General features: G+C 42.9%; 1 protein-coding gene across 1 annotated transcript; it reads right to left on the bottom strand.

The window, feature by feature from the left end:
* Window positions 1–1,582: 1,582 nt before the first annotated feature.
* Window positions 1,583–11,494, bottom strand: prox3 (prospero homeobox 3). Its single transcript, XM_041031892.1, has 7 exons — window positions 11,169–11,494; window positions 8,771–8,859; window positions 6,546–8,427; window positions 6,327–6,441; window positions 5,967–6,079; window positions 5,225–5,330; window positions 1,583–3,499 (listed from the first exon to the last, which is right to left on the bottom strand). Exons 3-7 carry the CDS (start codon window positions 8,423–8,425, stop codon window positions 3,326–3,328), a joined length of 2,388 nt encoding a protein of 795 aa, XP_040887826.1. The 5' UTR covers window positions 8,426–8,427; window positions 8,771–8,859; window positions 11,169–11,494; the 3' UTR covers window positions 1,583–3,325.
* Between the last annotated feature and the right edge of the window lie 5,328 nt (window positions 11,495–16,822).

Genomic DNA, 16,822 nt, shown 5'->3' with positions numbered 1-16,822 from the left:
TTCAAGAGCTGGTTTCATCCGGTAACCCAGAAAGATGAACTGAAAGCTGTGGGAAGCTGCAAGAAAGGAGGATGAGAGGATGCAGCAGATGTAGATGTAGATCTCTGATCCTCATATGGCATCAACTATTGATGCAACAGTATTAAAAGTATATAATGCAATAATAATATGCAGTGGACTATCAGGTGGATAGACTTAGTCAAAGGTTGAGCTACTTGTGAGTTTAAAAGCATGTCAGACTGGAATTAGTGGCCACTGTGTGTGTGTGTGTGTGTGTGTGTGTGTGTGTGTGTGTGTGTGTGTGTGTGTGTGTGTGTGTGTGTGTGTGTGTGTGTGTGTGTGTGTGTGTGTTTGTTTGATGGCAGCAAGTAGTACTTCATTCCCAGAGTGCTTAATCAAACCTTGTGACTTATGTCATATGACCATGTCGTTTTGACAGGCTATATGTAACCCAGTTTTCAGGTCTGTTAAAGTCACCTCTGCAGCAGAAATACCAAACCCACTGAGAACGTGTTGCATCAGTCAAGCTTGCCTGAGAAATGTGTCTAACATTAGATCGCTGTGAGTGAAGCAACAGTTTCAGTATGTTTCTATGGGGCTTTTATTTTCAGTAGAAACTTGTCATTTGTTGAAAAAAGGTTGGAGCTGCTACATGATTGGAGTTTCCCTTTAGAGAGAGTCAGTACTTTTATCTTCAAGAGTCTTTTAACCTGATTTACACAAATAGGCCATGTGAAGTCTATGGTTAGACTAGACTGAGTTAAAAGTGTGTTGAATCTGAGTCAGGCCACTGCAGATACAAGTTTGGAGAACTCGGGGAGTAGGAGTAGAGGAACGAATGGAGCGAACAAACAGAACTGGAACTAAATTTAGCATTTGAGAAGGATGAAAATCTGTGTTGTGGTGCATTCCCCCACCAACAACCTTTCTAAAGGGGGAACCACACATATTCAAACAGGCCATTTTATTCTAAAGCTTTAACAGAAGTAACAGCTGTAGAATTGAATCGGTGTCACAAAGCCTTTACAGATCTTAACATAGCATTTATAAATAGATACCAACTAATAATAGCAAGAAAAATTCACTGATATTGAATGGCTGAAATCTGACCTGGATGACTCTCAGATGTGGACAAAGACAGTCCAAAAAGACATCAGTCAGGGCACATTTGCTTTTATATGTGTGTTCTGTGTCTGTTGTGCCCACATGGAACCTTTTTATTCCAAGCTAAGACTAATATGTGGAGCAAATCATCTAGATTTAACCAGGTCCAGAGTGACAAGACTCATTCTCTGCTTGTTAGTCAAAAAAAAGGAGGTTTATCTTCAAGACTCCTGTGGTTTGGAAACATTGCTAACATACCAGAGAAACTGTGTGTGTGTGCTGTCTCAGGTGGTTAGACTTTGTCCAGGGCTGAGCCTCTTACAAAGCCATCATCCGAGTATTAGTATCACTGAGTGTGTGTGTGTCTGGGGTAGTGTTGTTAGATTAAAGGCTTAACATATGATGGCATTAGTGTCGGCTACCAGGAGCTGAACACCTGTGATGGTGTGTGTGTGTGTGAATCCAGACACCACAACACAAGCCTGGTATCACTTTAATTCACTGATAAGTTTAAACATCAAAATTCACCAAAGTCTGAATGAGGCACAGATATACATTAAAGAATACAGTATGTACAATACAAAAGTAAAGAGAGAAACGTACAAGATAACAATACAAAATTGAAATATAGGAAACATGCACTTGAGAACACGTCACAAATCGTTTACATATGGGCCTGGTTTCACAGAGCTGTGAACAAGCCAGAGGAGGCCTCTACCTGGAGAAGTCAACCAACGTTTTCATGAACAGAAACTCACGTGTCTCCTAGATAAGAGTCATGATACACGGTAGATAGAGTGAAAGTTTCCTCAATATCTTTTGGGAAATAAAAAGTCAATATATATACTAATTGTGTAACCGGCCTATTTAACTTTATCATCACGTTAAAGGAATTCAAAAACAGAAGTAAGTATTTCAACAATAAGAGTACATCAAGGAAACAACAAAACATTAATTTTACCATTTAAAATTCAATATATTGTCCCTCTTGACAGAATTTTAATTACAATTTGATTATATTGTGTCATCATGTACAAAAGCTTTATAATAATGTAATACTAAACAGAGCGATTGATACACAAGCAAATGAAATCCACTGACTGGAACCACTGAAATGATAGTCCTATGAAACAAGGTGAACTTCGTTTTGTTATAATCATACAATCAACCAAATTAACCAATATATTATGTAACATTAATTCTGAGAACCCCTCATGTTTTCAAGCCTGATTTCTCACATGGACACAAAAATGAATGCAAACATAACAGCCTGTTATGTATCCTCACAAATAAAATGTAAAAGCTGAGACACTCCAGAGAAGCCCACACACAAGGCATCAATAGGAGTTTCCGTTTCTAATAAACAACAATCATATCTGATGTCTGTAATGTAAAACTGTCAGCACTCCTGGGGGAGAGAAGCACAGAACTGCTTATTCCTTAAAGAAAACAGGAAAATAGGAGTGAGGATGAGGGAAATGGGACCAATCACCTAATCTGAGTAACTTGTTATGTATTTGAAACATGTATTTGTGTAGTACCCCTGTCTGGTAAACAGCTGTCAGCAGTACTTTTGATTACTGAATGAAGTTTTCATGAATTACAGTAATTTAAAAGAGATTGTCAGGGAATGCAGGTCATATTTTCCTGTGAATGAATGATGTGAGGCCAATGCGTGGCTCACGAACACATCTGAAAGCAGCAGCCATCTTATGGTGACACACCATACGCAGGGACCGTGCATATGTCCATGACAATGTTATGAAAACCTGTAGATCCATTCCAGCTCTGTGGCTGCAGCTGAGACCTGCGTAGCAGCACTGAGATTTCACAATTCAACTGACTGATGGAGAATGTTTGGAGAGGGAATTCCTGTTCTGTCCATTCTAATTCAATGGTATGGTCACATTCTTTGATAAGTGCAGTCACAAGACTCTTATCGCAGCACTGAGTGTGCCAGTCTACTTTTGACCCTGTGTGTCGGCCCATCCCTGTACACCGTGTCGAGCAAAAAGATTCTATTATCTTAAATTATATTTTCAAAATGACTGAATAGTGAATAACCAACCTGTAAAACTGAATAGATTTCCTCAAGCATACACAGTCTGTAATGGTACAGTTCGGAGACGCTTCTATAGTATTCCCTTCTTTTTGTTATGTTTGTGTTTGTGCATGCGTTTGTGCATTTGTGTACGTGTGCCAGATCAAAGCAGTTCACTCATCAGCCGACAGGACAACCAGGCAGTCTGAAGGCATCTGGTACAGGACTGTCAAGCTTACAGATAATTTTATAAATCCCTTTCTTCCAGCAGGGGTCGCTGTCCCTCCCAGTCCAAATGGCCGAGTAAAACTCCCTCAGAGCCACCTCTGACACTTCAATAAACCTCTCTGGGACCTGCAGGAAGAAATCTGAACGTCAGACGATACAATACATGTAAGTCTACAGAATTAAGACTTAAAATGCAACACAACACTTCACAAAAAGCAAAAATCTAAGAGTTATTTTGTTTTTATTTTGGAAACTGTGTCTCCGGTCAGCTCAGGCATAATCCAGTATTGTCTAGCACAGTCCTCTGAACTGGGATTTGTTTCCATCCAGCTTTTTGTGCCCCTTCAACTCGTCACTGAGACATAAAACTACTTCTGATTTTGGTTTATTCTGTACAGGCTCGCACATTTAAATATTCTTGTATGCATACTAAACACTAACAATACAACTATTATTAATATTATTGTTGTTATTACAAGCATTATTACTATTGTTGTTCTTACTATTATTAGCCAACAAAATTCAGTTGCAAATTGTAACTTAAAATTGAGAAACTAAGCAGAGGGAATAATAATGAGGAATAAATTCATTTGTGTGTAAATCAGATATGATAAATTCATAAATTATTAACTGTTGAAAATTTCTGTAAAATGTACAAAAAAAATGAATCTTTATTGTTTCCCTCACAATCAGGAATTTTGCGTTGACCCAACACCATGGCGCCCCTCGTGTCAGGTTAGCTCAGTTGGTTAGAGCGTGGTGCTAATAAGGCCACGGGTAATAAGGTCGCGGGTTAGATCCCCGTACGGGCCACTGTCGTTTTGATTAATCGTGAGGAGGGCTTACAGCTTATCAAAGTACGTAGATGAAAAAATACTGGAAATGTGTGATGTTCTCATCGGTGTCTTGAAGAAGCTCTTGTGTTGTTACAGGGCATTTAACTGTAATTACCGAATTTCTGAAAATAATAAGTCTGTGGTGATAGATATGATCAAACAGGAACAGAATTAACTATTTCAAACCTTTTTAGAAATAGTAGTTAATGGAACAGTTCTAATTTTCTACTTCCTCGACCTCCAATTTACAGATTATTGAGAGTATTAATATTATCTATCTAAGCTAAGTTATCTGGAATAACACCATCTCCTAGATCATCATACATGGTGACTGTTAATGAGTGAACAGTGAGCGTAGTGCTAATAATGCCAAGGTTGAGGGTTTGATCCCCGATTGGGCCACTGTTTTTTTAATCACAAATGATGTGACATTTCTCAGTTATGACTTATTCATCTAGGATTGCCCTATAGATGGGGAGCATGAAGTATGTGTTTGAGTGTGTGTGTGTTTGTGTGCATAGTGTGAGGCATCTGAAAAAAAACCGTTCTCTACATTCAGTGAAAACAGAAGTGCCCTTCCTGTCCCTCTATTTGACCATAGTGTACATCCTAACATTATTAGATGCATGTAAAAGCAACTTCATTTTCACACATAAGTACAAATTATCCTGAAATGGACCAATCAAGGCCATGTCATTACAAACAGCAATTAGTGTTTGAGATGTATGTCCTATTATTATTATTATTATTATTATTATTATTATTATACAACACTGATGACATAACATACATGTAACCTTGGGCTGCTTCTGTGTTCACAAAAAACTGCTCAGATGTTCCACCATTCAAGAAAACTTAGAGCTAATCAGGCTCAAGGTCCCCAAACCATAAAAGAGAACATCATGCATTCGCTGAACTGACAGTGAAAGCATGATGTTCTTATTTTTATATGGACAATATATACGGCTGTCCAATTGGAAAACACACATGCTGCATATTGACACACACTCCTTACCTGGTAGATGTTACTTTTATTGTAGTGCATGTTGAGTATGCGGTAAAGTTCTGTATCACGGCCCACTCGCAGCTGACTCTCTCTGCCCAGACGAGGGGCACCATCCCTGGGATACACAGACAGACAAACAGGCCCACTTCAATTACAAAACGTATGGTGTTATATTTATAATTTATTATTATTTAAATTAATTAATAATGATCATTTATAATGAATACTAATGAACAATGCATTCACTGTGACAATTTTTGACCCCTTGGAATGAAATAATAATACATACACATTTATGCTTTATAACTAATCCAGTACCTGCCTTAAACAGTAGTAGAAGCAGCTGTGCTGGTATTAAATAGATTGAATAATCAGCAAGACGTGTATCATTTCTGTGAGTATACACACTAAACCTGAAATCAAAAATGATCTTCTACCAGTTTGTCACAACTATCACTACAGTTGCTGCTTGTTTGGCTTTAGCAGAACAGCACAACTGTCAGGGAGTATACCATGATGATTCACACTGTTGCATAAAACAGGAAAGGCTGCTGCGTGATAAAACTAAATTTTGTAATGATTCTGAGATTTTTAATTCTTTCTTCCTACAAATTACCAAATATGTAAGGCAACTTGCACAAGTCAGTGTAAAAATTCAGTAGCAGCATGCTCGCGTCTGTATAACCCAGTCAGACAATGGAAATGTTGCAGCAAATGAGCTTAACGTGAACCAACGCCACCCCAAACCGACCGGGTGAGAGCCTCGCGGACAGCCTGTCGTGCAAAGCGCTCCATCTGGATGTAGAAGAACTCTCTGAAGTTACTGAACCATTTAATCATCTGGGAGGTCACACAGCGGTTAAACTAGACAGTGAACAGGAAAACAGCAGAAGAAGAAGTGAGAAGGTCAGAACTGCAAGAGAGATTAATTAATTTAGCGTTTACAGTGACATACCAAATATTGTGTTATTGGAAAGTTTTTTAAAACACTGTTATAGTGTTGATGTAACATATGTAAAAGCATGAATACTGGCTGAAATATCATTATCATTTTGAAACAGTAAAAGGTAAAACATGGCTTTGATCCTTCCCCGTGACAGGATACACACACCTTGACATCAGGGAAGTACGTCTTGAGCGTGTTGGAGCTGGGATAGCGTGTGTAGAAGAACATGAGCTTGGCTTTCTTCAGATGACAGGGAGACAAGCCCTCCTGGGTGTATACATGAGCCCAGTCAAGGAGATACACAGTCCTTTTAAACACACACATGAACACACACACACACACCTGTCTCGCTCATTTCTTCCACCTTAAAGACAAAAGGATATTCCCCCAGCTGTCAGGTAGAGCTCCCCTCCGTCCATCCCTCCCCCTCCTCTCATCCCCCCATCTCCTCTCATCCCTCTCTCCCTCTCTCTGCCTCCATGAGCGTGACGAGCAAGGGAGGGGTCCAGGTGACCGAGCAAGGGGAGCGGGGGGAAGGAGGGGTGAGACGAGAACTCCAAGAAAGGGTCGGAGTTCAAATAGTCCTTGCGGGACTGGGGCAGGTGGGGGAGCTGAGGGTGGTGGAGAGAGCGAGAGAAGAGCTGCTGCATGGAGTAGTGCAGCAGTGGGAGAGGGAGAGGGGGAGGAGGAGGGGGAGGAGGGGGAGGTGCGGGGAAGGAAGAAGAGGAAGAAGAAGAGGAGGAAGAAGACGGGTGGAAGGAGGAAGAGGGGTCCTTGGGTTGTGAAGCTGGAGGTAAGAGGGGCGGGTGAGAAAGAGGAGGTGGGCGAGGTAGAGAAGGGTGATGCAGAGAGAGGTTTGGGTGGGAGGGATTTAGGTGAGCAGAGAGAGGTGGGCCGAGGAGCGGGTGGGCCTTTCGTATGTCAGGTGACCTTTGAACAGCCAATGGCATCGTCAGATCTGACGGCTCAGCACGGTGTGGGTGTCCTGGAGGCCCGATGCTCCCATTGCTCATCTTCTGAAGCTGCTTCTCTCGTTCTCCATCCTGGTCTCCCCTCTTTTCCTCCTTGCCTCTCGTCTTTTCCTCCCCTCTGACTCTTGTTAACAGTCCCATCCACACTCCCCTCTCCCTCCCTCCGTCATTTCCCACATCAGATGGGAGAAAAGAGATGGCAGCAGGGGGAGAGGAAGGAGTGAAATCCGTTGTTTCGGTGTAAAGGCGGAGAACACGGTCGATGACTTGGGCCACAGCGCTCCCCAGCTCCAGCTTCAGCGCCTGAGCAAACTTCTGCCCTCCCTCCTCACCCTCGTCTTCTATCCCTCCATCCCAGTCTCCTCTCACCAGTCCTCCGCAGTCCAACCACAACCCTGCTCCCTCCATCATGCCGTCCAAGTGTAATCCTCCTCCTCCTCTTCCTCCCTCAGTCCTCCCTTCTCTCTCTTTCTGCCTCTCCTCTCTCCTCTTGTGGGTGTGGAAGCTATCAAAGGGGGAAGCAGAAAGAAGGGAAAAAGATTCCTTTTCCATCTCTCCACCATCAATGTCCTCTTCATCATACATGCCCTCTGTAATGTCCTCCTCTTCCATCATCCCCACATCTCTGTCTCCCCTATTTGCTGCTCCTCTGTTTCCATTTCTGCGCCTCCTTTTCTTCTCCTCGTCTGCCATGTGCTTTTCCCCAAAAGCCCTCCATACCTTCTCCTGCAGGGCCTGCAATCTCTCTCTTGCCTCCTCCAGCTGCTCTTTCAGCTCTTCCCTCTCCCGTCTCTTCCCCTCCCTCCCTCCCTCGCGCCTCCTACCTCCCTCATTGGCCTCTCCATCAGCCTCTCCGTCTCTCTGTCGGCTCTCCAGCTTCATCCTCTTCACTTTCAAGACGTCTTGACTCCACTCTGCTGCGAGGGCAGCATCATTGTGCCTCTTCTTAACCTCCAACAAGCTGTCCTCTCCCTCCAGGATTTCCTCCTCTCCTCCTTCCATCCCTTGCTCCACCTGTCCATCCCTGTCTCCCCCATCATCCTCTGAATTTCTGTCTTCCAGGTGTCTGTGTGCGCTCAGGTTTGCGTTGAGTTGCCCTCCAATCCTCCTAGATGCTCCACCTGGCTGGAGGAGGTGATGGATGAGGGGGAAGCCAGGAGGCCTAAAGGCGGGAGGAGGACGACCTGCACTGGGCTGAGGATGAACTCCGGGGAGATCTGTAGAGGTGAGAGTGGGAGCAAACGCATGTATCTGGGGAGCAGAGTCGCCAAACAGATCTGTGGGTGAGTCCATCACTGGGGAGAAAGACAGAGAGAGAGAATAATGACTATTGCTGCTGAGGCTTGTGTTGCTCCACATAAGCTTTGAGTGTTTTCCATTACATGTAACAATACATTTTCACTGGTATAACTCAGTTCAAGTGCACTTCAATGGTATATGTCTCGATGTTTTTCCAGAAACAAAGCCCCTATTGCTCTGGATAATCCACAGACCTTGCTCTGAATAGTTTTCACTGCTTTAAAATTTTTTTCAATGTCATATTTGTTGCTGTGAAATATAACTAATGCCATATGATGATTCTGTTGACAAATGAAGAAATGCACTTCACTCTGTGGTCGGCACATGACTTCCACTTACCTGGACAGCAAAACAGGTCACCGATCTAGCAAAGGACACAGCCACTTCCACTTTAATAGGAATAGGAGCTGCAATGTTGTTGGGTAGAGCTGAAAAAATATAAGCATATGTTGTGAGAGGGTAGAAGAGTAAGTTAAGCCAAGAAACATGAATTCCTATACGATCCTGACAGTTGTTCAGAGGGATGATATTCTCATCCGTGGCCTTAAAACATGTCATCGGAGGAAACAGCGTAACATTGCTCTGACCAAAACCCCGATGGAAGACAGAGACAAAGCAGGTGTCAATGCAGGTCACCAGACTGGGGACCAGGCTATGTGCTGGTGGTGCAGTAGGTTAACATCTGGCTCATGATCTTTGTCAGATATCACCCTCCCCTCTTGACGCTATTTTTCCTGTTTCTCTCAACAGTGTGCTGTCTAAGAAAGCACAAGCATCATAAAACTGCATGTAACAAAATGGAGGGAGATGACTGTGTTTGAATGTGGATCTTGGCACTGAGCACAATAACAAAAGGGCGGTTTAGATTACTGACCATTTTTGCCAGAACATTGTTTTCTTTACATTTGAGCGGAAAATTTGGCTACTTAAAAACGGACAGTATTTAATTCTGCATGGCCTCCCTACAATACCTGGAAAAGCTTGTAAAAAAAAAAAAAAAAAAAAAAAAAGAGAACAGCCAACATTAAGCTTGTGAATAACAGCACATCTCCCTATTTAATCAAGATCAAAAACACACATTCCCATCCATTTTTTTCAGTTTGCAACCTCCTTTCCCTCCGGGCACCCCTTTCCCCCTTTTCCTTCCTCTCTATTCCTCTCTCATCCTCTCTTCCTCTCCTCTCTCTGTTATCAGTTCAGGCAGCTTGTTAAGCACTGTTTGATCAGAGTGTTTATCAAACACACACTCTCTCTCTCTCTCTCTCACACACACACACACACATATACACATTCACACAAAAGCGAAAGAGGCTTGAGAGAGGGCTAACAATGGTCAATGGTCCTTGGGGAGTGAAATGGAGTGAGAGCAGCATGTATGTATGTGTATGTGTCCGTGTGTGTGTGTGTGTGTGTGTGTGTGTGTGTGTGTGTGCACATACGAGGGTGTGTGTTAACAGTAGTCATACTTAGCTTTGACAACACCCCAGTCCACTTCAGATGCATACACTACCACTCACCCGACAGAAAGATGGACAGATGATAAAGGGACAGATGTAAGGACAGACTGAGAGTAGACAAAAATACAGAAAATATGAACATACACAAAAGACTGAGATACTTGATTGTCACTGGTGGCCATTAAAATTGATAAGATAGATAGACAGATAGATAGATAGACCAGTGCATCGGTCCCCTGGTGCAACATGAAGAGAATAATCCTCCTATAAATAGCTAAATATCAATTATTCAAATGCCCTCTCCTCTCTACTATAATACAGCCCAGATGGCAAGCCAGCCAATGCGCTTATATCAGGGACAGATTAGCTTTTCAAAGCCAGTGGAAAGCTGCACAAAATACAAACACTGAGCAATGAAAATGAAAGCTATTAACCACTAGATTAGATTTAAGAATGGTGCTGCTGGACTGCTGTAGCTGTCACTGGGAAGACTGACAGGAGAGGAAACGCACACTGAATTAAACACAACCTGCTGGTATTTAATAATGTATGTCAGTAAATTATATTTGGAAATTCTAATCTGGGTTTATGTGTTGATAGCACATGCTATCAGCACATAAACCCACATAACACATTACCCCTCTAATCTCAAACATTGGGCTTTCAGGCCTATTTACGCATATTTATTCAAAAATATATTTTTTGTGCAAAACCTGCATCACATGAAGATTAAAAATCGACCTGCCAGTAATAGAAGTAGGCTGTGTGTGTGTGTGTGTGTGTGTGTGTGTGTCTAAAATTTACAGTATTTCAAATAAATTTCATTAGCAGGCTACATTTGGGTCAAATACTTTTGTTTTGTCTAATAACACCTATCTACAACTTTGTTTAAAATGACTTTGATTATATTGTTCATATGCAGCCTATATAATATTCTGTCTATTTATATGTGCAGGACTAAATAACGTTACTTTGAATAATTTATAGTCCGTAATGTTTGAAGCCTCCGCGTGGCAGCATCTGCCGGCTCTGCCACGCGAGAGGAATCCTCTTTGGCCATTCTCACGCACGAGCTGTTATTCTCCGTGTCTGTGTGTGCGTGCGTGCGCGTGCGCGCGCCCGCGTTGCGTCCTGTGACTAATTGGCAGCGGCGGACTAATGTCGCAGTATGAAAGACAAAATAAAACACGCGGAGAGACCACCACAGAATAACCCTCGCGGTTTATTAAACGTGGAAAAAAAATCACGTTATGTGTGAAGTTTTAAAAAAGAGAACTCACTCTCTGTCACAGGCAAGAGCTCCAGCGGTGCCCCTTCCCCGAAGCCTTCCGCTCCAGTGGCTGCTCCTGTGCGCTCTGCCTCGGTCGACTGTCTTCAGCTGGTACCGGACGGGCCTCGGACATCAGTGCGGGCAGAGAGGAACCAGCGAGCAGCAGGTTTCCGGCTATTTCCCGTTCCCCTCTACTCTTTATTTGTTCTTTGTTCCGCAACTCTCTCAGTTTCACTCTCACCTCCAACCGCCTCCTCTTTTCTCTAGTTGTGTCACTGTGCAGGTTTTTTTCCTCCCTCGCCAATCCATCTATCTCCGGCTGGCATCATCCTCATGCGCTGCTCCTGGTGTGGAGTGGCGCGCGGTGGGCGGGCGGGCGAGCTCGAGAGCTGTCCACTTGACGGTCCGGTCCCTCCCATGTTGGCATGACCCCCAGTATGTGCACACACACACACACTCATAAAAGACGCTGGTTTAAACAGTCTGAAGTAATGCTAACTGATTTCAAATTAAGCCAATTGCCTCTTTTGATAATTCATCATAGCAACAGTTTGTTACAGAGGTCTACTTGTTATCCACAGACACACCCGCAGACATGGTGATAAATATGTAGATGATCCACCTTGACCAAGACTTAAGGACATTTATCAAGGCCCAGCGGGGTCTGTAACTGATGACACCACATCACAATAGCAGGAGTTTTGGCAGCATATTCTCACCTCCCATAAAAAAAGCCTATATTCATCCTAGAAAGCCAGGTGGTCATTCATTAACAGTTTTATCTCACCACAGGAATTTCATTCTGTGAGATACAGCACAGAAACTGGGCATAGAAACAAATACAGATAATTACAGTATCCTCACGCAATTTGTTAAAAAAAATGTAAAAGCTGTAATTTTTAACAAAATGTGTTGATAATTAAGGTAGCAAGGCACATGCAGTAGATCTAATCCAATTCCACAACAGGTAGCCTATATGTTAACAATAAAATAACACTCTATTAAAGTATAAAATAGGTGATGTAAAATTGTATAAAAACATTTTGTGAAATTATGAGTGAAAACCCTTGTAAATGATCTGTCACCAAATTGAAATATAGCTTCTGATGATTTTAACACAAATAAAATTTCACAGTGGTAGTCAAGCATATTATAGTATTGAAATATATCCAGAGCGGTGGAGTAACCCCCTTGATGGTTGCAGTATGAGTGTAAACAGCAATCTACAGCAGAGTACAGTTTGAGAGTAAATGGACCACACAGGAAAAATACCTTGTTTTTCATGGCTTTTCAGGTGCTCCATCATGTTTTTAGTCAAAGTCTCATTTAAATTGTACCTGATGATTTGCACAGAGACGTCCTGCTTCCAGGAAAACATTTAAGTAGATGCTTGACCTTGAGCAGGGTTTTGTTACCTGTTGCTGGGAATGTAGCCCAGTAAACCCACTTCCAAACCATTAACAAGGTCTCATAATCAGACCAGGGCCAGTTTCCATCCCTTACTTTCCTCTGTTGCTCTCTCTCCTTATCTCTTTTTGAGGGTCGATTGTTTTTTTTCAACCATCCAATGCATCACCTGAGTAACCTCCCCCTTCTGATTTCACTCTCTCTCTCTTTTTGTCGCATCACATTTCTGTCTTTCTCTACTTCTGATTAAAAATGGTTAGACACTGACTGAAAGGTCGCAGTTGTTATGGAAACGAGGCTGGTAACAAAAGCTGGACACATGGGTACAGGGGGAGAGAAGGGGGGGGGCATGGAGAGAAAAAGAGGGATATGTGTCTGGTCTGCATAAACATACAGTAAACATGCAGACAAGAGGATAGGGCAGGAAAGAGAGAAAGTGAGAGAGGTCTGAATAAATAAAAACACGCAGAGGGAGGAGGGCAAGAGACGGGAGGTCATGAAATGATGGCTCCATCTGCAATAACAAATAACAAAAGATAATACCAGGTTTTTGTCATTCTAGGAAGACAGTCGAGCCACAAAGGTGTGTATGTGTGTGTTTGGGCAGAGTGGCAGAGTGGGAGAATGCAATTGATAGATAATATGTGGATCTGCTGCACGAGCTGGAGAATACTAAAAAGTATTTAAGATTGTTCACAGAAAAGCCCACCAAAAAGCCTAAAATTGTGTGTGAGTGCGTGTGTGTGTGTGTGTGTGTGTGTGTGTGTGTGTGTGTGTGAGTGCGGGAACGTCATCTCTCTATGGGCTCATATTATGTTAACCACTTAGACCAACATCAAACACTCTCTCTCTCTCTCTCTCTCTCTCACACACACTCATACACACACATAGACACACTTCAGTAGAAGCATGAAGGTGCCAACCATATAAATAGGACATCCCAGAGCGAGAGATGGAAAAAGAAAGGGACTGACAGAGAAAGAGAAAGAAAGAGAGGGAAAAGAGATTATACATTCAAAGGGGAGACAGAAAGGGGTGAGAAAAACGATGGGGGAAAGAGCAGAGTGAAAAACCGAGAGGAACCGAGAGGGCAAGAACAGGAGGGGGTGAGGACAGATAGATATGAAAGGATCAATAAATGGCATAAAGTGTATGTTCATTGATTTACTTACATGGAGAGAGTGATGGGGGAGAATGGGGGACAGAGTGGGAGGGGGCAAGGGAGGATAGAAAAAGCAGGGAATTTGCAAAAGAGGCAGAAAGAGGGTGAGAGATGAAGACAGGAAGAGTTGAGTAAAGAGAAGACAAACACGATCCTGAGCAAGCCACAGACAGTCACAATAAAGAGGAAACAACAAACATGTCAGAACAACACTATGAAGTGAGGGAGTGTGTGAGGTTTAAAATTAAAGCTGTAGAGGCAGAGATATTCTTACTTTAAGTCCCTTGTTTGGGTTAAGCTCCAAGTGATGTGTAAACTGAACTTTATGTGTAAAAATGGTGGCGTTCCCCTTTAATTTTACTCAGAGCCAAGTTTTCTTCATTTGAATCTTTTGTGCTGACACTCAACTGACCGGTTTGATTTTGTAGGGGATTTCTGTGTCGATTTTGTTATTTGTTATCAGTTGTATTAAAATGCCGTTGACAGTACTTCTCACCTAACAATCGGGCCCTGTGTTATAGTGAAACGGACGCTGAGGGACAGATGACATATGTCGCGGCAGGCAGAAAACGGAGAGAGAGACAAACAGGTTGGACCGGAGCACGAGGGTGAGACAGACAGAAAGAGGATGAGTGTGTTTATGTGTGTGAGAGGGATGGGAGTGCGAGAGAGCGACAGAAGTGTACTCAAATAGCTGAGGGCAAGGTGACAGAGAGAAACAAACGGACAGAGAGGGATAGCAGGCTCATGGGGGGGGGGGGGGGGGGGGGGGGGGTTGTGTGTGTGTGTGTTTGTGTGTGTTGGGGAATGAGAGAAAAAAGGAAGAGACATAGGGCGGAAGGGGAGAGGGAATAGAGGAAGTTGAGGGAACAAAAACAAACACAGCGAGAGAGAGTGTGTGTGCGTGGACAGCCGAAGGTGTCAGAGTGTGCTATTTGGCTTAATGATGACCCACTGGGCATGTAGGTCATAACGGTTTGTGTCTCAAAGCCATGACTGTCCGCCTGTATGCATCCATTAGTGTGTGTGTGTGTGAGTGTGAGTGTGAGAGCATATGTGTGTGTGTGTGTGTAAATAGAAACTCACTAGACACACACACATGCAAAGTGGCTCTCTTAGCGTGTGTTTAAGAGTGTGTTTGGTCAGAGGTTGGAGAAGCAGTTTTTCTAGCTGGTAGGACTCGAAAGATACTTACACACACACTCTCATGTGCACCCACACATGCGGTGAATCCAGTTTTGGCGTCCGCACTCACACCAACAGCTGCCCTTCATGTCATACATGCACACGTAATGCACCATGTATGGCACTAAATTATGCACAAATACACACACACACACACAGACACACACACACACACATCTCTTTCTTTTGATCTCTCATGATAACACACACATGCGCACGCACACACACTCACACACACACACATAGGGGGAAGCTATTATGCTCTCAGGCTGGAGTGTTTTGATGGTATAATTGCAGTGACCAGTGAGGAGAAAGAGACAGAGGGAGGGATGGAAAGAGGGATGGGGATGGAGGGAGAGAAAAAGAGGAGAGTGCTGACACTCTCAGCATGCTAATGTTGTGAGGCTCTATCCCCCCTCTGGTTTCATCCCTCTCTCCCTCCCTCCCTCCATCTCTTTGTCTCTCCATCTTCCTCTCTATCTCACATCCTCTGCATTTCACAGGTGCGGCACTAGAAAGAGAGATGGATAGAAAGGGAGAGAGGTGGAGAGATGAGAGGAAAGAGGGATATATAACAGGATGGAGCAATGTTATCTCTCGCCTTCTCTGCCATCCCTCCATCCTCTTCAAGCTCCCCACAATGCTCAAAACAAAGCATGTAAAAAAAAAAAGAAAAAAAAAAAGAGAGGTACGAGGGGCTGAAAATAGAGGAAGAGGGAGGGTCAGTTTTTTCCATCCCTTTAACAATGGAGGGATGATCTCTGCTTATCCTCTAATCACATCCCTCCTTTTTTCCTCTCCTCCATCCTCTCTGTTATCTCTCGCTCCCTGCAACCCCTCTTTTTCTCATCTGGTGAGAGAGAGGGTAGCCTTTTCCTCTCGCCGGCCTCCCTTTTTTTGTCGCCTCTCCATCTGTTTGTCCTTCCAGTCCATCCCTCTCTCCCTCTCCAGAGAAGAGATTCTGCTGCTGTATGGCGCTGATCTCTTTCCTCTTTTCCCTCTCGTTTGCATCACATTTCCTCCCTCATTTTCTCTCGATCGACCCTTCTCCTTTTTTCTTTTAACTCAAAAATACCAAAACTTTAACTTGAAAAGTGAGGTTGGACTGGATCTGTAAGATATTATCCAAAAAAGAAATGATTCTGTTCTCTTGCTATAGATGAATAGTTAATGAGATGAAATATGTTTATGAGCACAATATGGTTTATTACTGGGAAAACTGTACTCATAGAAATATATCAGATATGATATCTATTACCACTGTAATGCGTCTTAAATACTCTTTAACCAAGTAGTGTCAAGTGTAGACAGGGAATTAGAAGAAGTAACACAAGTGTATACAGGTGGATGATTGACGTTACACATCTACCATCAGTAATGACAAGTTATCAGCAGATGTTAATGATGCTGAACATCAACTCTTTAGCTGCCCACTTAGCAGCACCGGAGGAGGTGGTTTTGTACATTTAACACAAGAGAAATTAGACTCAGTAACAATCATTTTTCATTTGGTTAATGGAGCTAAAGACAGAATAGTTCATAGTTCCATAGTGCAGATTGTGGTTTCTGCAACAGCCCAACAGCTTATTTTAGTAGCGACTAAGCTAAACTGCTGCTTTTTAGTCTAAATTGCTCAGATGAGAAAAACTAATGAGATTCAGTTGATTTATAAGCGTTAACACAGAGGATGAGGAGTTTCTGCACTAGAGGGGGTATAACTTCTATTATCTAACAGACAACAGCGCCTCTCAGAGGTACAGCCTTACTACTGCAAACATGCCAAACCCTTACTAAATTCTGTTAAACAGCCATTTGAATAGTTTCAGTTCAATCGTTTCTACAGCCGAGCACAAACACATCAGATTGGTATTTTCTTGCCCTTTTGCTGCCATTCTTCTCTTTCTATCTTA

This window comes from Toxotes jaculatrix, chromosome 23 (assembly GCF_017976425.1).
Source record: "Toxotes jaculatrix isolate fToxJac2 chromosome 23, fToxJac2.pri, whole genome shotgun sequence".
Lineage (NCBI taxonomy): Eukaryota > Metazoa > Chordata > Actinopteri > Toxotidae > Toxotes > Toxotes jaculatrix.
Note: the sequence above shows the minus strand (reverse complement) of the source record. Positions and strands in the feature narration are given on the sequence as shown.

What these genes read in the sequence shown, in the direction of transcription:
- prox3 (XM_041031892.1), bottom strand. Translation starts at nt 8,425, where the DNA reads ATGGACTCACCCACAGATCTGTTTGGCGACTCTGCTCCCCAGATACAT. An exon ending in CTCTACCTGACAGCTGGGGG is followed by an intron (nt 6,442 to 6,545) that starts AATATCCTTTTG and finishes TGACTGGGCTCA; the next exon opens with TGTATACACCCAGGAGGGCT. An exon ending in GTCCGCGAGGCTCTCACCCG is followed by an intron (nt 5,331 to 5,966) that starts GTCGGTTTGGGG and finishes TGTGTATCCCAG; the next exon opens with GGATGGTGCCCCTCGTCTGG.